Source organism: Phlebotomus papatasi, chromosome 2, assembly GCF_024763615.1.
Source record: "Phlebotomus papatasi isolate M1 chromosome 2, Ppap_2.1, whole genome shotgun sequence".
NCBI lineage: Eukaryota > Metazoa > Arthropoda > Insecta > Diptera > Psychodidae > Phlebotomus > Phlebotomus papatasi.
Genome location: NC_077223.1, coordinates 20,921,421 through 20,946,105, shown reverse-complemented (window position 1 = coordinate 20,946,105; position 24,685 = coordinate 20,921,421). Strand labels below are relative to the sequence as shown.

General features: G+C 33.9%; 4 protein-coding genes across 4 annotated transcripts in view; 2 read left to right on the top strand and 2 right to left on the bottom strand.

The window, feature by feature from the left end:
- The first annotated feature begins 222 nt into the window (after positions 1–222).
- Positions 223–1,271, top strand: LOC129803056 (transcriptional adapter 1-like). The gene has a single exon (XM_055849385.1). It carries the CDS (start codon positions 322–324, stop codon positions 1,207–1,209), a length of 888 nt encoding a protein of 295 aa, XP_055705360.1. The 5' UTR covers positions 223–321; the 3' UTR covers positions 1,210–1,271.
- Positions 1,272–8,423: 7,152 nt separating this feature from the next.
- The window catches only part of LOC129803081 (fat-like cadherin-related tumor suppressor homolog), a 336,090-nt gene continuing 319,828 nt past the window's right edge, over positions 8,424–24,685 (bottom strand). Inside the window, exon 18 of the mRNA XM_055849423.1 lies at positions 8,424–15,624. Within this exon, the coding sequence (XP_055705398.1) occupies positions 15,218–15,624 (407 nt within the window). The 3' untranslated portion in view covers positions 8,424–15,217. The remainder of the gene's footprint in view (positions 15,625–24,685) is intronic.
- Positions 20,222–21,687, top strand: LOC129803041 (putative nuclease HARBI1). Its single transcript, XM_055849357.1, has 2 exons — positions 20,222–20,315; positions 20,384–21,687. Exons 1-2 carry the CDS (start codon positions 20,307–20,309, stop codon positions 21,605–21,607), a joined length of 1,233 nt encoding a protein of 410 aa, XP_055705332.1. The 5' UTR covers positions 20,222–20,306; the 3' UTR covers positions 21,608–21,687.
- Positions 21,643–23,398, bottom strand: LOC129803028 (uncharacterized). The gene is made up of 2 exons (XM_055849340.1): positions 23,236–23,398; positions 21,643–23,173 (listed from the first exon to the last, which is right to left on the bottom strand). Exons 1-2 carry the CDS (start codon positions 23,267–23,269, stop codon positions 21,726–21,728), a joined length of 1,482 nt encoding a protein of 493 aa, XP_055705315.1. The 5' UTR covers positions 23,270–23,398; the 3' UTR covers positions 21,643–21,725.

Below are 24,685 nucleotides of genomic sequence, written 5' to 3'. Positions count from 1 at the left end.
TATCCTTATGAAAATAAAAAAAAAAATGTATTTTTTTGCACTGAAAGTATTCCAAAATAATTTATTTTTCTTTATAGAGGCATAAAGGAATAAAAAATGAAAAATTAAACCTAATTTTCAATTTTTTGTCAATATTTGTTCATGAATTACTTTTTTACTACCAATGCTCTAACAGTAGATGTATGAAAGCAGTTAGTTCTGTTCAGCCGGGAAGGTAGTTTCGGAAATTTTTTTTTATGTACAAATTGTCTTAACCTCACTCTTTGTGTTTGTTTTTGAGTGCAAGAAGTGTGCAAAATCTCTCTTTATCACGACTAAATCATGGAAGAAGACCGTGTAGTGAAGGCTAAAAATGCCCTGGCAGAAGCTCTTGGGGAGAAATGGGCAAAATATCTAAGTTACCTCAGTATGTGGTTCCGGAATCTCCTCACGCAGGAAGCCTTCAACCAAGAAGCTCGCAAACTCCTCACAATCGAACAGATGCATCTGCAGAATGAATTTGTCCTGGCCATGATTAGCAAAACTTGCGGATACACCCAATCAGTTCCACTTAGGACAATTCAGGTGCCTCCAGTGCCTGTCAACAGCATCAAGAAGAAGCGCAAGAGGAGCTTCCGGGCATCTGAGAGAGCTACTTTTGAGCCTCCGGGTGTTATGGACTACCTTCCAGCTGAAGCCACCCAGGACAATCATCACAACACAAATCACCAACAAAGGTTTGTGGCACAGGAACTCTTCCTTCCGGACAGTGCACTGATAATGGGGCGCCTGTTGGTTGGAGCTTGGGAAATTGGTCTGGTGAATGTGGAGGATGCTGCTGCTGAGATGCTTTGTGGAGCTGTGCAGACTCTTCTGAAGAACATTCTCTCCATGATGTTCATGAAGAAGAAAATGTTCAAATGCTCCGAAGGGGCTTTCTTCTACGATGTCGGGCATCCGGTTAAGGATCCCTTTGTCCGGAATACAGTTACGCGGCAAAAGATTGACGATAGACCCGTGGACATTGACAGGGAAGTGGCTCTGGTGAATCTGACCAGAAATCCTGCAGATGATACAGTTTTCCTGACAGACTGTGGTGAGATCTGTCCACCCAAGAAGCACAGGATCACTGTGCAGGATCTCTACTTAGCCTTCCAGGATCGAAACATCATTCCCTCCCATTCAGTGTATTCCATCAATGCCGAGAGGATCAGCAACAGCCTTGGATAACGCCAAAAGTAAAATCTCTTATTATAAAAGATTCCTTTTAAAATAAAAACAAAGAATATCTTGAGAGTTTTATTCCCGAAATTTAGGCAAAATCCTAGTCTGCTGATTCTTGGAAAACAAGAGAAAAATCAATAAGATTTTTTTTGCAAGGAGTTCCATTTTTAATGACAAGGGGAATAAAAGGACTGCATGGCTTTCATTATAAATTGCCTACCATTGCGATTGCGAGCTTTAAAATCATTTTTGAAATGCCCCTAAATGTCCCGTCAAATCATTGCTCTACCTCCCACCCGGCAAATTCTGCAGAATTCTGCAGAAATTCGTCAGATTTGAATTACTAACTGCCGAAAAATCAGCAGAATTTCTGCAGAATTTTGTTCTAAGGTGGATCCGATCGTTGTATGAAAATTCTGCAGAATTTTCTGCAGAAAGAAAATTTTAAAATTATCGGCAGAATTTCTTTAGAGTATTTAGATGATTTCTACATTTCTTCTACCCTTTCTAATGTTTCTAAACATTATTTTAACTACATAAAAATATGTATTTCAATTTATTTAAAATTCAATTTTTATTCAACAATTTTACGTGAATACTCTCTTTTTTTACAATATTATTATAATATTATAATACAATATTATTAAATCAGCCATAATAGAAAATACGAAGGGGAAGGAAATGGTTAGAAAACACGAAAGAAATTCGCGATGCTCACGAAGTCGCACGACTATCCCGAAGCTACACGAAGTATCCGATTGAATGACAAGAAACGTTAAAATTTCAAAAGTGCAGAATTGCAGATCGAAGTTTTGCTGGGCTGCCGATTTTACTCGGAGGTTTTTTTGAATTTTAACGGTATATTCTAGTACATTCAGAGAAAATCTGCAGATTCTCGGCAGAATTTCTCCCTAGAAAATCTGCATAACCTCCATTACTTCACAAAAATATTGTTGATTTATGAAGAAACTGTAGAAGTTATAAAGAAAATTGTATGCTCTGCTTAACAAGCATTACCGAGTACACATTTTAGATAAGTAAAAAAACTGCGTGCAAAAATACTAATTTCTTAAAAATCACCAATCGAATGATACAAAAACACGAAATTTTGGTCGACACTCTGTTTAAAGTTTTCACTTCACTTTTCTCTACTTGTAACACGGCGTCGCAGAATTCTTTATTTTATATAAACACCGTGATATCACTAAGAATAACTCTATAGAATTTTGCAAACTTCAGTGAAAAATTTTTCCATCTCTTCTGACACATCTTGTCTGGAAAGTCTGGAATGTAGAAAAAATCTACAGAATATCTACAGAAATTCATCAGAGATTCGTCATAAATCTGCCGAAATATTCTGACGAATTTTGTCCCAAGGCCAAATAAAATTCGTAAGAATATCTACAGATATTATCTGCAGATATTCTGTAGAGGTGTAGATTTTCTCTACAGAAATCTTAAAGATATCTGCAGATATTATTTGACGGGGTATGCAGTTTTTCACGCGACATTTGAATTTGAAATGCATTTCTTATGAGCCGTTGGCGCTGAGAAAGTTGAAATTTGGCGCCAAAAATATTTAGCATAAATCCGCGTGCTTGCGGCGTTTGGTAACATCATTACAAAAATATTTCCTGAAATATACGATTTTCTGTAATACTGGGCTTCTGGGTTAAGTTCACTGGATTTTGTAAAAACAATTTTAAAGAAAGAAGTAAAAGTACATGGAGTTCCGCTTTCAAAGAACTCTCGGGCCGAAAATTAAGCCCGCGAATTCACTCCAGTGACACAGAAAAGTGTATATCCACAGGAGAGGTCTTTGGAATAAGTTACGGTAACACCGTGATCTATATGCAAAAAATTTCGGCGCCAATTTTTCAGTCTATATTCAGCATATTCAGCATCAACGGTTCACAACCCACCCGGCATCTGCAGAAATTCGTCAGATTTGAATTACTAACTGCCGAAAAATCAGCAGAATTTCTGTAGAATTTTGTTCTAAGGTGGATCCGATCGTTGTATGAAAATTCTGCAGAATTTTCTGCAGAATTTCTATAGAAAATTTTAAAATTATCGGCAGAATTTCTTTAGAGTATTTAGATGATTTCTACATTTCTTCTATACCCTTTTTAATGTTTCTAAACATTATTTTAACTACATAAAAATATGTATTTCAATTTATTTAAAATTCAATTTTTATTCAACAATTTTACGTGAATACTCTCTTTTTTTACAATATTATTATAATGTTATAATACAATATTATTAAATCAGCCATAATAGAAAATACGAAGGGGAAGGAAATGGTTAGAAAACACGAAAGAAATTCGCGATGCTCACGAAGTCGCACGACTATCCCGAAGCCACACGAAGTATCCTATTGAATGACAAGAAACGTTAAAATTTCAAAAGTGCAGAATTGCAGATCGAAGTTTTGCTGGGAAGAAGTGTACATATTTTAAATTTACCGCGTGAAAAAAAGTTGCATACATTTTGGAGCAGGCCTGAGCTAAAATAAAAACCGAAGTGAATTCGGTGGTGCCAGTTGGGATTTTTGGAAATGCCGCGAAAATTCACGTAGAGAAAATGAGAGGTCTTTAATGTGAAAATTGTTTAATTCCTTAGAGTTAAGTCATTTTCACAAGAAAATCCTTTTAATGATTTAGTTGAATACAGTTATTTGAGTTAATTGTGAATAATTGTCGATATTACAACAAAAACATTGGGATGAAATTTTGAGCTGGAAGACTCATATTCTTTTGAGCTGTCTCAAAATTTAGGATAGGTTCTATTACTCATTAATTCATTTTCCAATAAATATTTTCCCATTTTCTTGTAATTTTTATATTAAATTTTCTGACAATTGACAAAAAAATGCCAAAATGATTTTTTTAAAGATTTTCGTAGCAAAAAGCCAATTTCCATTGCTTTTTCCTTTTTCCTAGCAATTTGGCAAGGATTTTAGGACTCATATCAATATATTTTACTGTAAAATTTTCAAAATCTCATAGTAGGGTAAGTGTGCCAAATTCCGGCCAGCTTGCAATTTCGGCCACCTTTTTTGTTCCTCGAATTTCCATGAACTTTTAGATTTTACGTACTCTAAAGATTATACAATGCAAAAGAATAACAAAAAATGTAGCTTCGACAAACGAGATGACGTGGAAAAAGCATTGGAAGAATTCCCGAAGGGCAAGGAACTATGAGATTGAAGGTGGCCGAAATAGGGCACCAAAGCTATGTCTACATTTTTATTCATTTTAAAATGTATTAAGAATGATTTTAGAGTAAATAATAAAGACGACAAACTGTCAACAAGGTTCTAAGCAACACTCCTGAACTAGAATGAATGAAAAAAATCAATTTCTATTAAATATATTACATTTCAAGCTTGAGACTTTGGCGCTTGCATGCAACTATGCCGAAATTTGGCACACTTACCCTACATAGTTTGCGGTTTGTTTCAAAGAAAATTTTATGTGAAATTCCAACAGCAATTCGAAAAAGGAAAGCAAGGCATAAAGTGAATTTTCACCTTGTTACTGCTCGAACTCTAGGGAGAGAGCAGTATAATCCCTCGATTTTTTCACCCCCCCCCCACGAAATTTCCTCTTTCCACCCCCCGGAGATCACTTTTGTCAACAAATCTTCACGTTTCAGACGATTTCTGAGAAATGTCGTCACGCTGTTTGTCCGTATGTCCGTTTGTCCGTCCGGCTGTCGCCAGCTCTAGAGGCCAAACGGTTAGTGATAGAGACTTGGGATCTTCGGGGGACCCCCCATAAGTCGACCCAAGGATCGTTAATATTCCCCTCATTTTTCCCCCCAATCCCTCCCCTTCCCCTCCAAAACTATGTTTTTTTTTGGGATTTCTCGAAAACGCGTCCTGCGATTATTTTCATTTTTGGATATGTTTTAGAGATTATCCAGGCGAATATTTCGTCCATATACGAAAATACCGTTGAATCATTTCTAATAACTGTTTTTCAAGGTCAAAGGTTAAAATGACACTATAGTGCGCATTTATCAAGCAAATGGGGTCATGTTTGAGCTCGTTGGAAAGGTCTTGGAATTTCCCACAAAACTAAACTGGTTCCAATCGGTTTTGAATCGGTAATGAACCGGTAATGAAAATTTTAATCTGAAAATCAATCCTAACTTTTAAAACTATGTTGGGGGATCTTTTGAGAGATTTATGAATCGGTTCAAATCGGTTGAGAACCGGTAAACGGTAAATGATGTGAAAGTACTTTTGCAGTATAGCGTCTAAGTCACGAGTTCGAGCATTTCGCAAAGCCTAGGACGCTTTGCCACCCCTTTTTTCTCTACAGTACCACTTTACAACAATTGTAGGTCTTATGTATTAAATGTTCGATATGCATAACAGTGTTTGCATAATCCCATTAGGTGCATAATTTCAAAGTGCACAATCTCGGGACTCTTTAAAACAATTACTGGTACTTTATCAATTCAATACCTTCAATACCGATTAAGACTAGTGCCGTTGGGCTGAAAATTGCAAGACCTTCCAAATTAATACAAATTTGAGCAAATCAATTGAGGTTTGCCCTCTAGAATCGTGTAAATTTAATCTTAAATATTCAAAATGGTTATTTAATTGGTCATATTAATCAACTCTTTAATTTGTTTTTTGCCCAAAAAAACCTTTCCAATTTGACAATTAACATTTTTAATAAAAAGTAGAGAGTATAAAAATCGATTTAATCGGTGGGATTTACTGAAATCTGGGGACCATGAGCCACAGGATGCCGAGCTTTTGCCACTTCACATTTTACTACCTGCGAATACAGGCACTAAAACACTTTGGAAAAAAGATGATACCTTATTGAAATGTATTTTACAGATCCAAATCGAATTAATAGGTTTTTCCGCGATTAAACTGCACAAAACTGTCTTTTGCGGAGCTGTTGTTTTTCATTTAGTCAACAACGAAAACTCGGCGGTGACTGAGACAACTACCGCAATTGACGAAATTCAGTGGAGACACACTGATTGAGACTGAAAATCGCTATTTATTTTCGCGGTAATTATTTGAATTCAAATTGCATCTTTTTTTGGGAATGGGTGCATTAATATTGTGGGTGCATTAAATTACCCATTTTCTTCTTTTAAAAAAGGAGTAAAGTAATAAATAATTCCTTTATTTCTTGTAAAAGGTTTGTGGTATTTGATGATAAATAATTTAATTTCTGGCTAAATCGTTATAAAAAAATCCTAAAAATATCAAGAGAAAAAATAAAACGCTAATTGATAAGTCAAAAACAGTTTCAATTAAATTTAAATTTATTTACAGCAAATAGAGTTTGATCCTGGTGCAAGAACGTGTAAAACAGTTAAATGAAGGCCTTGGGGTAGTTAACGGGTAATAGAAAACGATAAAATTCTGCATTATTTTCAAAAAAAGTTTTATGACATTTTGCTAATAAATTGACGGTTTTTTAATAAAACCCTTTTAGAGTTAACAAAAATGCGGTCTACGATAATTCGTAATGAGATGTGAATTAATTTTTATGGGATAGGACTATTTAATTACTGTTAATTTAATATGCTTGCGGGTATTGAGAAAGACAAGGAGAAAAATTATTAAAATTCTATTATAATTTCTTATATCTTTCTTTTTTAACAACTTTAAAAGACAAATTGTTATTTCTAAAGGATTTTTCCTTTAGAAACTTTTCAATTTGAAATTTGAAAGCAACATTAAGGCTTAATATAGTTATTTATGCATTCTTTTTATAGCTTTTACTAAAACCATATTATTGGGATTAAAAAACTCTCAAATTAGAAATAATTTTTCTAATTTCATTTGTATTATTTATCGGAAAATCACAATTTTCAATTAATTGCAAATTTGAGTATTAGTGATTGAATTTTATCTATACTTTATTTATAAATTATATTTGCATGAGAAAATTAATACTCCCTCTGTCCCAAAAATGTCGTACATTCTTTCATATAAAATATATTAGTAAAAGTATGAGTTTTTTCGGGACGGAGGGAGTATTAAAATTGGGCATCGTTCATAAGAAAAGCTTTTTTTTGGTAAATACTCTAACATTATTTATTGTTTATTGTTTAATATGATAGAATGCTTCTGAAAGACAACAAGAATATTGTTATAATATTCTTAAGAGATATTAAAGAGTTATACTAATTTTTGTGTTAAGAATGTAAGAGTACTTCAGACAAAATGTACGTAGCTTGCAGAATTTTTAAGTCTTTTTTTAACAAACCTCGTGGATTAAAAACTATTTTTTATATTTATACATCTTTATAATTCTTTATTTTCACTAATTATCTTGATTAGTGAACACGAGACCTCAAGTCTATAAATGTTTATATCTTCTAAAGAGGAAAATGAACAAGTTAATACATCAATATATTTTATATATCTTTTTTTTTTAATTTAATTTTATCTTCTCTTTCAAAGAAATGAGAATATTCTTGCTCCCTCTTTGAATTCGAGCAATAAAATTTAAGGGTGGCACATTTTTAAATAGGCAACCATACATCCATAAAAAAATAACCTTAGAAAAGAAATTTTAAATTCAAATAACAGCGATTCTAAGCTTTCGAACGTTAGATGTAAAGAAATATTCTAATTTTGGGTGCACTTTTGCATACAAAAAATGCAATTTTAAATATGTGGAATTTGTGCATACATTTCATATAACTTTAATTATTTAGCATTTTTTACATTTACTGAATGTCTTCAACTATATTAAAGACATTTTTGGTCAATTTCAGAGAAATTTTTGCCATCTAGGCATGTCCAAGAGGTGCCTAGATAGCTTTTGGCTATGTAGTCTCCTATCTAGTCAGGGGTTGTCGCGTTTTCAATTCGTTAACCAACTTAACGAATCCCAGAGACTAGATAGGGATACGACAATACTGAAAAATGTGTCTCGACTACACTCACACACATTCACCAGCAGTGTACATGTACAGCTATGTAGTCAGACTACATATATGTAGTCTGACTAGATACGGTCAGAATTGGCCCCCTGATAAAAATTGTAAAAAACATATATTTTTTCATGTTATTGAGTGTATTGATTTTATTATCTTTTGAGGATACTTACCCGAAGGGCACAATAGAAAAGGCTGCATCAGAGAGAAACTCCGTTTTTCGTCCACAAAGAAAGTGAATGGAAGTGAAGGGAAAGAGTTTGCTGGTGGAAAATCAAACAAAAATCGCATTTCATTGTACAAAGTGTATTAAATAAAGTATTTTACAACTATTTCTCTCTCCATCAACCATCTCAATTAACTTTCCTTCGCGTTTTCCGTATTTTTGCCTCAAGATATGTGGATTCATGATTAGTTGGACTATTTCTCATTTATTTTTGTTGTCTTTATTTTCCGCAGTCAGAGATAAGCGTCCTTTTCTCAATGCACAGTACATGGCCTCAATGTTACAAGCTGGATCAAGGACTAAGGACTCCTTATCTCTAACACTTTGGAAAATATCCTCAATTCTTCTGCTCGTTTTATTCTATTTTGAATCTTCTTATCTATTTTTTTGTTGTTTTTTTTTCTTATTAAGTGATAATTAAAATTGTGTGTGGTGTCAATGTTAAAAGTGATTCACGATTTACGCCTCGTACCATTTTTTTCTTTTATATTTTATGTTTTTTTTTATCTTAAAAGTGAACAATTGCAAATTGCATTAACATTAGAGACAAAAACATAAAGATAACTCACTTATGGCCTCACATTTCATTCTTATAATTCTTTTTATTTCCTCATTTCCCTTATTTCTAAAATGTATACATTATTTTTTCTCACTTTTTCTCCCTCCTCGATTTTACAATTTTATTTCTGTTGTTGCCTTGTTTTACCTAATAAGAAAAATTCTAAACACTAATAATGTGATTTGTTCTTCGCTACTTTTGCTTCGGTTTTTTCATTCGAAATAAAAAAAAGTGTGACTTTGTTATTCTAAACTATTTTATTATAATTCTTTTAATTACAATTAAATGCATCGATCTTCATATTTGTTTCTTTTTTTTTAATTTTTAATACTAAAAATAGGTTTGTGACGAAATGATAAATTAGAAAGATCGCTTTTGGCGCCTTCTGATCCTGTCTAAATAGTGTCTTGTGATTAGTTTTTTTAAGAGAGGGCGTGTTTCTTAAAAAAGTACTTTGATTTTTATAAAAATAGGTCATTTTGCTTTTTGTTTGAAGTATTCTCTTTTACTTGGATTTGGGATTCTTCTTCAGTTTATTTACAGAATTCACTAGTTACGTTTATATTTTATCCAAGAAATTTTAGAACAAATAAAAGAAAATGTAATACTATTTTTTAAATAGATTGTATGAAAATGTTCTTTTTTTAATTAAAAAGAAAAGATCTTTAAAAATAATTTTTAATGTTGTATGTCTTCCTTAATCTTTTAATTAATTGTGAGGTTATTGTAGATTGTGAGGTTATGTTAGACTTAACCTTCAAATAATTTCGTTAAAGTTGAAAAGTGTTAGGCAAGTTTTTAGTAAAAAAAAAAGATACCTAACCTAAGTGTTTCTATAATCCTCGTAACCTCAATTTTTCGTCTCTTATGCCAAAGATTTTAGGTTGATAAGTAGAAAATTAAAATAGAAAAAGGAACTGCTATACCTGTATAATACAGTTCTAATGTTTCACATACGATGTCGTGACCTCCGAGAACGTCGCACTTAGGTTAGTTTAGTCTCTCTTGAGTTGTCGATGTTAATGGACGTGAATAAAGTAGGAGACGAAATTAAAGGGATTTTACTATAAAGGAAGAACCCGAAGTTGCTGTTGGACTCGAGGAGGGACTCAACAGGAACATTCAGTTTCAATTCTGAGACCAAAAACAAGTCGAATCTTGTAAATTTTGGAATCTTGGAAAACTTCATATATCCTACCAACAAACCACGGATATTTCAAGACTTGTAATTCATTAATTAATGGCGTCAACTCTGAGACCATCTTTAAAATGAAAATAAAAAAATATCATATTGCGATAACCTTAAATCAAAAAATTAAAAAATCCAAGGAATCAAATTCCTAGACATCTTGAATGTCTCAGACCTAAATCTCAGATATTTCAAGATTTAGAATTTCATGAAAAAAATCAAAATTTTAAAGTCGCATAAGTAGCATTAGTTGCTTGGAATCCCTATAATTTGCCGTCAGATTTCCACATTTTGCACACTTAACGAAACATCACTTCTGTCAAAAATCTTTAATCCCGTATGAATTTACTTTTTTAAGAGGAAATCTTGCCTTAAATTCTCTCGAAAATTTTCCTTCTCCTTCTCTTAAATTCTCTCCTTCTGAGAGAATTTAAATTTAAGAGAGAATTTAAGGCAAAATTTCCTCTTAAAAAAGAAAATTCATACGAGATTAAAGATTTTTGACAGAAGTGATGGTTCGTTAAGTGTGGAAAATGTGGAAATCTGAAGGCCAATTATAGCGATACTGACTGATAGCGAGTACATCCACCACATAGTTCAAGTTCCACATGAGGTTTACCACTTTGAGTATGAATAGGAACCTAGGAACACGCTCACGCTCCTATCCAGAACGGCAATGACAGAATTATCTTGATTGTGGAACTTATTTTAATACTTTATCCTCTGAAATCAAGACCAATCTGTCATAATATTTCCAAAATCAGGGAATCTTATTCGGGACAAACTTAGGACAAGGTGATTGACTCAAATACAAGTTGTCTGGGAGTGCCTTGAGATCGAACGCGAACATCTTCCTGAAGTGGCGGAGGAACTAAGCATGAGCTGTTAACCTGGATGTCTTGGGCCCGCAACCCCGATAGGGATAACAGGTTAAAAATCAATGAAAAAAAGGAATTCTTGTTCATATGAGACATATTTGTGGAACTTAAAGTGTCGTCTTAGCTGATAGTCAAGGGACTCGGGAAATACGTTCCGCAATCGAAACAATCTCGTCGAATTTAGACTGTCGAACATTGAAAAATAAGCACCTCATCAACAATTAAAGTGGCGATCAGAATTCCTCTCTTGCCCGGCGAATTCTCCACTAGGGTCATTCCACATTTTCCATACTTAACGAAATATAGTTTCTGTCAAAAATCTGTGATAAGGGAGCCTGTTTCGTCAATATAAAACAAAGCTCATTCTTAACGAAAAATGATTGCTATAACCCAGCAACGAAAGAGTTCCCTGTTCGACCTATCGCGACGGTGGCGGCCTCCCAAATGTTCAGAAAGTGGTGGCCATCAAAGAGAACTATTGCTTCAACCGCGTTCGCTTTTTCCCAGCCCGTAAGGATTTACATTGGACCGAACCCTGTTCCGATCGCGTTTGCTGAACGGTGTTTAAACAGGGAACTTTCGTTGCTGGGAAGATCAAATATTTTTGACATAAATTATATTTCATTTTCGTTAAGTGTGGAAAGAGCCAAGTAGAGAACTCCCTGAGTAAGAGGCATCTTTTTAGTATCTTGATAATCAATGGAATCTTGATAAATCCATGTATTGCTGGGCGGTTCTTGAAAAAGCATCAAGAAACCAAGTCATTTAACATTTTGAAGCATAAAATGTTTATTTTTAAAATAGATTTAAAAGATTTTCAAGAAGTCTCTGTCATTAACGCTTAAAGAAGCTAAAAGGGCTTACTCCATCCTATCATGTAGAGCTTTTGGTTAATTTTGTTCGGTTTTCAAATTACCAAACCTAAGCTGTTTTTTAGGTTAGGATGTGAGTTAAGTCTGCGCTTCAAAACGTCAAAATATAACCTCACTTTTTGAAATAACCTCACTTCGTCAAATTTAAGAATAAGGACGAATTTCAATGATTTTCTTTTGATGAATGACGTTCACTGGAAAATTTTTCCTACACAATAAATTTTAGGGCTACTCGCAGGCAGTTCTTTCTTCTATCAAAAATATCTTTAGAAAATGAGTTAAATATTGCATTGCAGAAAATAATCTGCCACTTAAATGCACGTACAAAAGTTTCTCGTCATCAAAAATCGGCAAGAAAAATTGCATTGAATTTATTTCTAATATTCTAAACTCAAGGGAAGCATTTAACCTAAAGCCTGAATACGTGAAATCTTTAAAGACTTAATATGAAGTAGACCGCTAAGTTAAATACATCCATTGTTCTATATAAAATCCTTCATTCATATTAACATTAAGCGAGTAGCCCTTAGAGGAAAGATATCTAAGTAATAAATATTGCGCAAAAAAATCACTTAAAAAAATAAAATAGTAAAAATTGTTATTAGATGCCTTGTTGAGATGCAGCGGTGTAAAAAGCTGTATTGAGTTTTTTAAAATAAAATACATAGTAATAATAAAATGCGAATAAATTATGCGCCAGTGACTGTAAAAGCCACAAAGTCTTGGTTGGAATTTTAATAAACTCAGTGAATTTTATTAAGTTGATAAAAAATAGAAACTATTCATGTATATCATAAAATGTTGCTCATAAAAATACATTGCAAATCCTTTAGAGCAAGAAAAACCAATTAGGTTCAAATGAAAAGTTTTTTTTTCTGAAAATTATACTTATATTCATTAATTTTGCTTCACTGCTTCATTTTATGCAATTATGTGGGATGTTATGTTTTTCTCATGTCTTTTTATCACATTAGCTTAAAATGCCACAATTATCAGTTCGTAAATATTTTTTTTCTCTCTCTTTAAAATAATTCTTCTGCTCTGTATTTTATTCAACGCGGTGATGCGAAATATTCATTATGTTTTCTATAAGGATCCCTATAAAAAATAATCCGCATTGTTTCGCGGAAAGGGGTATGGAAAATTCCACGGTTTTTCCTTAGATTGTCGTTTTTATTTCTGGAAAATTTCCGCCAAGAAAAACTCCTTTAATATTTTCTGTATGTAGAATAAAACTAAAAAAGTAAACAAATCTATATTCAAAAACTTGTACATTTTTTTTTAAAGACGATCGGATATTCAGGAGTGTTTTATGAAATTAGAACAGTTTTCAAGATAGGAAAAATTTCCCTTTATCTCTTTCCGGACCACAACATATCCAGCAAACGAATTTCAGTAAAACTCACTTTATTGTAAGTCTTAGTGGTCAAATATGATACTTTTGTAGAGAAAGAATTTTTTCCTCCTCTGGGACATTGGAAAACTCATGGGAACTCTCGTCCCCAAAAGAACGAAAAGGAGACAAACTTCAATTTTCCAACAGCCAATAATATCAATTTTATAAATTATTTTTGCGTGTCAAATGACTCCTTTACAATGTTGATCACTAAAACAATGTGAATTATTGACCAGTATCTTGTGGGATGTCCAGGAAGTGCTAAAAAAGACACCCAACTCCTGTTTGTAAACAGATTCCTGATAATATTTTACACATAACACTTTAAAACACATTTCTTTCAACTCGATGTTATTGTAGACACATTAAGCTTTCTCAAAAGCATAAAAGACACTTCCTGGACAATCAGAATTCACCAAAATCAGGAAGAATAGGAAAACTTTCCCGAAAGCAATCTCCCTCGCTGACAAATGTCAAAATTATCGGCCATTTTGGCATAAATGTCGCTCCAGCTTGGAATTTTCTTACAAGGTTTGTTGTCAAAAAGCAAATAGCGGGCATTGGAGGGATAACCTTACATTTGACCTCTAGATTTTTGGGGACGAGAGTACCCATAAAGTTTAAACAAGTTTTTTGAAAATTTAAGAAAAAAATATTTTTCGAATTTATGCAATCTGTAATTGTTAGTTATCATACTTATTGACCCCGAGAGGTTTTTCCTCATTCGGGTATAGAAATATCAAAAAAGTCACAATATCTACAAGGAAGCAGAAAATCGAAAATTCACGATTTTTGACCAAGAATATCTTAGCTCAGGAGTTAATTAGGATCCTGCAAAAAATATCCTAGATTTGGATGTCCTTATAGTTTGTAATCATCCACAAGAATCGGATTTTTATCGATTCTAAAGTCCAAAAAAAATTTTGTTTTCCATGGGTACCCAGAGTCTCAAAGAAGACAAAAGAGTTAAACTTTAGCTATTAGAGCCCAAAAGTAAATATGCATAATTCCGGAAAAACCTGTTTTTGGATTATTTAAAATCGATAAAAATCAAATTCTTAGGGATGATTACAAACTATAAGGACGTCCAAATCTAGCATATTTTTTGCAGGATCCCAAATGCCTCCTGAGCTTAGATATTCTTGGTCAAAAATCGTGAATTTTCGATTTTCTGCTTCCTTGCAGATATTGTGACTTTTTTGATATTTCTAGTCTAGTTTAAATCTAGTGTTAGTTCGATTATGAATCATTGCAGATAACTCGAGTGGCTGATTGGGAACAGTCCCGTCTCCCGTCCCGGCGAAATTAGAAACAGTTTCGACGAAAATGGGAATAAATAAATGTATATGACTGGTGCCTTTATCAGAAAGAAACTCAATAGATGGCGTTGTGAACTGTTCTCAATTTCCTAATTGTAAAAATATAGTAAAATAAAGTTCTCAAAAACTATCAAATGAAATATTTCTCTTTGTAATTGAAAGCCCTTTCCTCAAACTCCAAATATTTTTCTGTCGAATACTTTTTATAGGGATTTTATCCTATTTTTTTGTTTTTTTAATTTTTTTCAACTCTTTCCCAATAACAAAAAAAATGTTGATAAAATTGTGCAGAAGAATAATATTTATGCTTGAGAGGTTTTATTTGTTGTTACTCCACACTTGTTATTTTTTTTGTCATCTCCCTTTGACTGAATGCAAAAAAAGGGAACAAAAATGTGAAAAAAGCTCTTCTAAGAAAAAAATTTGTCAAGTGACTCTAACAAAGAGAAGAATAAAGAAAAAATTGTCAGAGGACGGGGTGAAAGAGTGCGTGATTGGCTTTCTTCGCGTGTAAGAGGAAGCTTTTTAATTTCCTCCTTTTTTTTTCATTATATAAAACGAAAAAGGAAAATCGGATCTCTTTCACAGAAAAAGACACTCTCTTCTAAAACTCTTTTTTTTATAGCTTTGTTTTGCTTTTTTTCCCTAAACGGATGTCTGTTGCATTATTTTCGCCAATGCATTCGAATCCCCTTCGTACTCACTGTCTTCAATCTCACAGAGGTGCACGGATAAGTCACTGTTGGAACCTCCTCGATGCCCATGTCCCTGGCCACCCAGGAGACTGTCATCCTCTTGAGATCTCATCCCCAGCTCCATATCTCTAGCCTCCAGGCGGTTTCGACGTCTAGCCTTGGATGCTGATGCTGCTGGGAAGCCATAAGCCGGAATGCTGTCTTCCTCTTCTGCTTCCTCATCGGACTCCACGATGCTGACATTTGGCATCTCAAAGGTCCCACCATTGGCCATCAAAGATGCCCTCTCGCCGTCCGTGTCACTCTGGATGTTGTACCTGGGCAGATAGCTGTTAGGATGCCTCAAGTAGCTCTCAGCTGGAACATTTCGAAGTGCAAAAATTTATTAATTTCGCATTTTACTGGCAATTTTACATAAATTAAGAACTATTAGCGATAGGGCAAGTGTGCCAAATTCCGGCCAGCTTGCAATTTCGGCCACCTTTTTTGTTCCTCGAATTTCCATGAACTTTTAGATTTTACGTAACTCTAGAGATTATACTATGCAAAAGAATAACAAAAAATGTAGTTTCGACAAAAGAGGTAACGTGAAAAAGATATTGGAAGAATTCCCGAAGGGCAAGGAACTATGAGAATGAAGGTGGCCGGAATAGGCCACTAATGCTATGTCTATATTTTTATTCATTTTAAAATGTATTAAGAATGATTTTAGAGTAAATAAAGACGGTAAACTCTTTACAAGGTTCCAAGAAACACTCTTTCAGAAGAAAGAATAAAAAAAAATCAATTTGTATTTAAAATATTACATTTCAAACTTGAGACTTTGACGCTTGCATGTAACTATGCCGAAATTTGGCACACTTACCCTATATAAAGCTGAAAATGAAGGAAAATACTTGTGGGAACTTAAATTTCATATTTAATTCAAAGGCTTCAAACAAGTATCCACATGCAATTAAATATTTAATCCTATAAAATATTTTAGTTCTATCGCTTCCTCCGATTAACTATAAAGAGCTTAACAGCCTTTAAGCTTTAATCAATCAGAAAATGCTAATTGAACTGAAAGATTCTTACTGTGGACCAACTCAAAATGCTTGCAAATTGAATTTAGAGCTTTATAAGGTTGCTGAACGTAGTGCAAAAACTTTATGTCAAATTTACAAATAAATACAATTTTTGCAATCAAACGAAAGCACTTGGGATATCTGGATGCATTCACAGAATAATGAAATATCCGAAATATCTATGAAATGTAAATCAGAATTTCCTCTATAATTTTGCCAAAGAACCCAACTTTATCGATCTGACCCCATAGTCGAGATATATGAGCTTCCAAAGCATTGCAAAATAATGGTTTAATTCGTGACTTTTAGAGCTTTTAGATGCTACACACCCCCAAAAGTAGTTTCAGGTTATTTATCTAAATTAATAAAGTTCTTTTACGATCCAACTTATAAGAAAGAGAATCATGAATACGAGTTTAAGCTTTTCGCGAACGTATCTATACTGTTTCCTACTTCTTTTATGTTTAACCGTTAATAACCTATTTAAACTCGTTAAATCACCTCGAATAGGGTCAAAAATTGCATGTAAGTATATCGACTGAATTGACATAAAAAATAAATAGTTGTTGAAAGTGGTTGGAACCTGTTCAATTTGAAAAACCGGTTGCAATTAATCTAAATTAGCCACAATCAGTTGAAATATAAAGTATTCAGAGATCTTTTTACCCTTTCGACCTTTAGAAGCTGTTATTAGGAATAATACAAGGACATTTTCGTATAGATAAAATGCCCAATTAGGAACGAGCATGAAAAAATAAATATCATGTTAATGATTGTTAAGTCAACTTATAATAATACGAGCTTCAGACCTAAGACTTAGCCATATAGTAATTCGAGGAGAGATGGAACAGTGGGAGAGATGGACCACTTCGCCTCCTGCCTACACTCTACGCACGATCTGCACTTAATTTGGTCTATTTATGCCCTTCAACATTCTAATGAAAACCCCCAAGTTACAGCTTTCTACCTTTAAAATTGTACGAGAAAATTGAAATAGAATTTTTTGTATGTCTGAAAAATGGCCAAAAATTTTTATTTCTCCATAAGTATACGTGTACTTGGAGGTTGAGGAGAGGCGGAACACAATAGTTTTGGCAACACTTTCAGGGTGAATTTTGGTCAGTGTTCTTCAAAATCTTTTCAAGTTAATCTCAGATATTATTTTCCCTAAATTTCTGGTAAGACTGACTTGATACACAAAGTGGATTTGTCATCGAAGTAGATGAGCTACATTTTCCACAATATAAATTATTTATACTGAAAAATTAAAATAAACTTCAATAAATTCAATGAAATAGTATTCTTATCTAAAAACGATCCCCTTCTATTCTAAATATAGGGTGGAATCACCAGTTCTCGCCAGTGCCCCTCTTCTCGCCACTTACATTGAAATCGCTATTTTTCGCAATTTATGAAATAAATGAGTCGCAATTTTTTTGTATTGTTTCTGCTTCTACGCATAGAATCGAAAAATAATTATTATTCGTTTTGGATTCACGATTTTGATCACTTTTTAGAGCAATATTTTAAGCAAGTGCATCGAATCCAACATCTCTTACCAAATGTACTAAGTGTCGTCAAATTTTCATCAGGCCAAAAATACCTATTGGGTAAATAATTTGTCTATTGAATATTTAATTGCACTTGTGGAATACATAAAATTTGTATTTAGTCAATTAATATTCCATTTTATATTATTTTTGTATAAAAATGAGGCATGGCGAGAAGTGGTAATATTCTGGAATTGATTTTACCACCTGTTGCCATATCTTTTCAATAGGCGACGCTAACTTCACTTCGTACATTCTCAGTTGTCAAATCTGCATTGTTTACTTTCTGCAAAAGCCCCATAATTTGATTTCTCAAATAAAAGTGAAGAAAAATCATTTAAAGAGAGTAATAATAAAGTGATCACAAGGAAAGAGAAATGGTGAATGTATTCTTTTCATAGCATTACCTAAAATAACCGAGTGTGGTTCTTTTCAAGTGGGTGGCGAGAAGTGGTTACAAATTTTACAAAACTGGCGAAAAGTGCTAAAAAGTGGCGACGAAATGGTTATTTTTGCATTATTAATAAAAATCAGTTTTTTAAGTAGTCCAGCGTTATGTTCTAGGATTATTGTTTTCACGTATCTAGAGCCAATACATCTAAGTAACTTTGTGTCAAATTTGACTTATCTTGTAACAAGGATTCAAAAGTTATGATTAAATGAATTTAATTTTTTCCTAAACATGGCGATAGCCGGTTATTCCACCCTAGATAAAAAAATAAAATAAAATAAAAATGTTTTGCTAAAATTAGGGGTGGCCCATCTCACCCTCACTTTTTTTGAGTACCTCAAAATGCAACTTTTTTTAAATCTTATTTTTCGAAATGATTATTTTCATCTAGGCATTTCTAATATTGATACCTTAAATCTAGAGTTTTCAAATAATAAACCTGTGAGATTCGTCTTTGTCTTGCGTTAAAAACATGTCCACAATATTGAATACAAAAAAGGTGTTCCATCTCTCCTCGAATGACTAATATGGCATAAATGCTCTAAATTCTTATCAATCAATATTTTTTGGATAAAATAAATACTTATAATTGCATTATTAAGGACAAGAGACCTATTAGATTCCGAAAAAAAAAAACAATAAAATTTGTCGCTGTTTAAGATTTTGAGACCATCAGGAACTGGGCTAAACCCGTAGCCTGAAGACCATTTAAGGGTTCGCTGAAAACACAAAATCGCTATCATTAACCATTTTATCTTTAGGTCTGATCAAACGAGTACAATACAAATAGAAGAACAACTTATCTCACGGAAACTGTTTTATTAACGAAAATATCGTACTGTAGCAATCTTAGTGGTGTTTTTCAGATTTTATATAGAGTAGGAAAAGGCCTTGAGGCTTCGCACACAAAAATGGTGTCTGATGTCCAACGCACAATTACTCTTGTTATGTAAACATGTTTTTGACATTTCTGTGAGAGTGAGTGAGATTTAGTCATCTCGCTCACTCTCATAGGTAATTTTGAAAACATGTTTACAAAACAAAAGTGATTGTGCGTTGGGCATAAATTATGTTGTTTTTTCTGATTACCACACAAGAATAATGCCCAGCGCACAATAAAATTTGTTATTGTTTTGAAAAAGAGCTTTGGATCATATATTGAGTGCTATAAAAGCTCTTCGAAGTCATGTTTCATATGAAAAAATTTTTGTGTAATTTTAATTTTCCTTTATGTCTTGCCAGTTGCACTATCCACTAAAAAAAGTATAAAATAATGTTTTCTTATTGAAATTTACAAATATACAAGATTTTGATTTTTAAAAGAAACTTTACGAAACAATATATGGATTTGAACATGAAAGCAAACATCTATACTTTTTCAATCAGCACAGTATAGTACAGGCTCCCTCATTCAAAAACTAGTGCAAATAAAGTATTAACTGATTTTAATTTGCCGGAAATGTATCAAGATACGTTAATCTCCGAAAAGATTCATAAAAGATAAGACTGGAAATCTTCTGATTCCCCTTCTCGTTTGACAAAAACCTCATATTTTGGAGCATGATTATATTGTTTTCTTTCTAAGAATTTTAAGGGAAGATGACTTGATATTCATGTAGAACATACCACACACAATACACGTCTATAACTTTTCGTAAGAACTTTTAATTTTTTTAATTTATTAGTCGCACTGAATATAAAGAAATAATCAAGGTGGATATATTATGTGAAAAATTTCTACACCATTTCCTTCACTGAGACATCTTGAAGACTACCACAATTAATATAAAAAATCTCAGATATCTGTACACCACTTCCAACTATAATCTCCCCCTTGGAAATAATTGTTCCTATAAAAAAGCTCTCAAGAATGCTATAATATAAAATGTCGCTGTCACTTGTGAATTTGTGAGGTTATTTCTGACAAAGGAAAAATATATTAAAAAGAAGAGTTTTCAAACTGCCTGAATAATGGCACAGGTAAGGAGAAAAGTCATTCATTTTTATAAAATTGAAAGAAATACGCAAACGAAATTTTATTTTTTAAGGGTCATCTACACCTGTTAGAACTTCTGCGGCAGAATGAGATCTTGGGACATCTCACGATTTCTACCTTACAAACGGTTGAAACCTGTGAATCTATTATGGATACTGAACGACGACGATGGGGCGTACGACCAGTAAATAGAAAGCGAAACATTTTCGGTCATTTCTGCCATTTTTATCGAGAGCTACGGCACTTCGATGATGAGCTCTTCTTCAAGTTCTATCGAATGTCTTATGAAGAATTCAGTTTCATTCTCTCAAAGATTGGACCTTCTCTGCAGAAGTTTTCTCACAGGGAAAGTATCAGCCCGGAACAACGGCTCGTAATCTGTTTGAGATATCTTGCAAGTGGGGACTCCATAAGTACCCTGCATGCAATGTTCAGGATAGGAGAATCTACGGCGAGGAAAATTATCAAGGAAGTTTGTAAAGCCTTGCAAGCAATCCTAGGACCTTGTTTTCTGAAGACACCTCAAAGAGAGTCAGAGTGGAGAAATATAGCCATAGACTTTCAATCAAAAACCAAATTCCCAAATGTAATAGGATGTATTGATGGGAAGCACATAGAAATATTTGCACCACCAAATTCTGGTACTAAATTCTGGAATTATAAAAGGACTTACAGCATTGTACTTCTTGCAGTGTGTGATGCAAATTATTCCTTTATTTATACACATGCTGGTTCATTTGGAAGTGAAAGTGATGGAGGAATTTTCCAAAGTTGCAGTCTCTCTAAGGCCTTGGAAACTAATTCTTTAAATTTGCCATCTCCCAAACCTATTAATGAAGAATTTAACCGTGCGGTTCCACATGTCCTTTTGGGAGACGAGGCTTTTCCAAAGAAAAAATATTTGATGACCCCATACAGCGGAAGATATTTGGAAAATGACAAATATCTGTACAACCTAGAGTTTTCCAGATGCCGTCGTTTAATTGAGAATACATTTGGAATATACACGACAAGGTGGAGAATTTTTCACCATAAGATTCACTGCTTTCCTGAACACGTGGATGAAATTGTTGGAGCCACACTAATTCTGCACAATTATTTAAGTTCAGTTTCTCGACAGTATTTGGGGTTGGGCTCGAGAGATTGGCAAGATGAGGATCATTTGACTCGGTGGGAACCGCTTCCAGAACGCTTTTCATTTGGAGCAAGAAATGCCATTGAAGAAGCTTCCCTTATCAGAGATTATATTAAAGATTATATAGCACATATAAATTAAACATGATTGTGGAGAAGAAATAAATCTTATTCTGAAACGGTTCTTTATTTATTTTATTTTATTTTATTTAATAAATTTAATTTAAATAATTCAATCGTATTTCTTTTATTACAATATACTATTCATTTTCAATTGGAGAAGCAATTTCATCAAAAATCTGTTGAACTCGATCCATAAATCGAATTCTGTCTTCTTCTGAGAGTCTAACAAATCTTTGTCTCATGTTAATGAAAAAGCCGCTATGTACATCCTCCACACCAATTGCTTGTCTAATTAAATTAGTATTGTTGTAAATATTAGTCAGATTAGACATAGCAAGCTCATACATCTGCTTCTTCAAACGAGAGGCCGTTATTCTAAGTGGTGGAGAGTCTTCTGTAAGGAGATTGCTTGATGGAAGAGCTGCATTGGGATCTACATTTTCGTCATTGCGAGAATGAGTGCGATTGATCGGAGTTATAGTAGGACGTGTAATCTGTGGAGTAGTTATGGGTCGTCTAATCTGCGTAGTTGACCTGTAATGTACTTGCCTCGAGACTCTATCTTGAGAATGTCCAAGAAAAATCCTCATTGGCGAATGACTTTGTGAATCAATGGTAGGCTGTATAGAATGATTGGTTTCAGAAGCATCATGTTGTGATGGTTGGGAAACTCCTTCGAAATTCAGGGAATCCAGAAGAGTACCAGAAATTGGCATATGCTGCAGCACCTGTGATTCACTGTCTGATATATTTGCACTTACAGTTGAATCCTCAGAATCGATTTCATCCAGGTTTAGTTGTGGGGGTTGTTCGTAATTTCTACCAAATAAATTTCTATGAGAAGCCTGACAAATTCTTTTTTTGGGAAGCTCATGATTGGACGACGAAAAATTGTTTGAGTGATTTCTGATTTGCTCTTGCGGAGAGTCTGAAATCTGTCCTTGCTGTCTGATATTGACTTGAAAAGTCTTCTGGGGAATTTGCACATTGGCTCGCTTTCGGTTGTTCTTTGATGACAAAGAAGTGTTAGATGGTCGTAGACTCTGGGAGGTTACCAAAGATGTCCTGTTGTCAGTATGAGAATTTTCTATGTCTGTGGGCTGTGATTGAGATCTGAAGTCTTCAGATGTTGGTACCACATGTTGGCTTCTATGTGAATAAGATGGACCTGCATCTTGCTCATGCTGACTGAAATCAACGCTAATTGTAGAAGCTTGTGATTGCTGTGAATTTTGTTCAGAAGTATCTAGACGAGATGTTTCTACTCTAAGGGAATCGGTGTGTGCATTTCTCCTACGCATGGTGTCTCTGAGAAATTGCATTCTATCAGCAAGATAGAATTTTTGTAAAAGATTTTGAGCAGATCCACTGCGATGAGCATCCTTTTCTTTGTTTATATATCTGCGATATTTCTCACGCAATGAATAGAAACGTCTTTCAGACGATCCAACAGGCTTCTTGAGCATCTGATCAATGCCCTTCCATATTTTCTCTTTTTCCCGTGTGTTCCTGTATTGGAACAAACGGTTATCCCACAAAATAGGCTTGTCCTTCACCAACCCGATTAAAATTTCTTCATTTGTAGCTGAAACACAAATAATGATACACTTTTATTGAAGTCACGGCAAATCTAATAAAAAAACATACTCGTCCACTCAATCTGATTAAAATAGGAATCCATTGTACACTTCGGCAATATCACACATATTTTAATCACTAGATAAATTGACTAAAAGAATAATTGTTGATTATTTGCTGAAGAGTGTTGTTTTTGTTGTTTTTCTGTCACTGTCATTCTCGTACTATAGGAATCGAGTTGTCGAGAAATCGCTTGTGCCATAAAAGTTCAAACCGAGGTTTGCGTCTATGATAAAAGCTCAAAAGCTCATTTTTTTCTCTCTTTCACACACATATGGGGCACACTGTGAGAGGAAAAAAGACAGACAGAAAACAACATAAGTAAACAGTAAACAAATATTATTGTGCGCTGGTCATAAATGTTTCGTAAAATTGTTTGTAAATATTTGTGAATTCCTACTGGACGCTTACGAAATGGGCTTCAGACCTAAGGCTTAGCCAAATGGCTTAACTTCTCTAACAGGTTGTTGGTCAAGGTTTTTGGAAAAATTTCGATTTAGGATTAAATATTGAAAGCAAAAGAGTCAATGAGATTTAAAAAAAAAACAGTAAAACTGATTGCTATTTAGGATTTCGAACATTCGGGAATAGGGCTAAACTTTTTGTCTGAAGACCATTTAAGGACAGAATCACATTGGCAGTGCAAATGCTCACCGTCCCCGTCAAAGTCTCACCGGTTTTTCTTAATTTACGCATTTTCATTGCAAATTCTCAATTACCATATTACCTTATCTTATACTCTGTGGCACTATGTGAAAATAATATAAGAAAATTAAAGGAAGAAAACGAAAATGCGATAAACGGTGAGTAAAAACATTCTGTACGATTAATCACTCATACACAGTTTTGCGAAAGAATTGCAATGAAAATGCGTAAATTAACAAAATGCGGTGAGCATTTTACTGTTAATGTGATTCTGCCCTTATGATAAAATCGAGAAATTCACGAGGAACTGTCACTCCACCGTCCGGAAGATTATAAGTCGATTCAAGGAATTCAAGACTATTGCTCAGAAGGTAAGAAGTGGCCCAAAGTCTAGAGCCTAGATTTAAGACAAGAAGATAGAAGCAACCCAATCTTCCTGTGAGAGATATTGGCAAAGAGATGGGAATACATTATTTATTAAAAATGTCGAAATAATTACACATGTCTTGCCCAATAACGGGCCTCGTCAATGGTAAGCGGGCTTGCCGAAATCAATCTCCTATTCCATATGAAGCAGGGGACAACGGACAAACACACCAATGTGGTGTAGTTTGAATAGGTCCCGGTCAAAATCCCGAAAGCCAAAATCCCGAAAGCCAAAATCCCGAATTGGCCAAAATCCCGAAAGCCAAAATCTCGAATTCCTGAAAGTGTCATAGCTACTCCCTCGATTGCACTCGCGCTTGCTAGAAGCAAAGGGAAATTTTCTGTGTTTTGGGAAATTTTTCTATACATTATCCTCCATATAATTTCA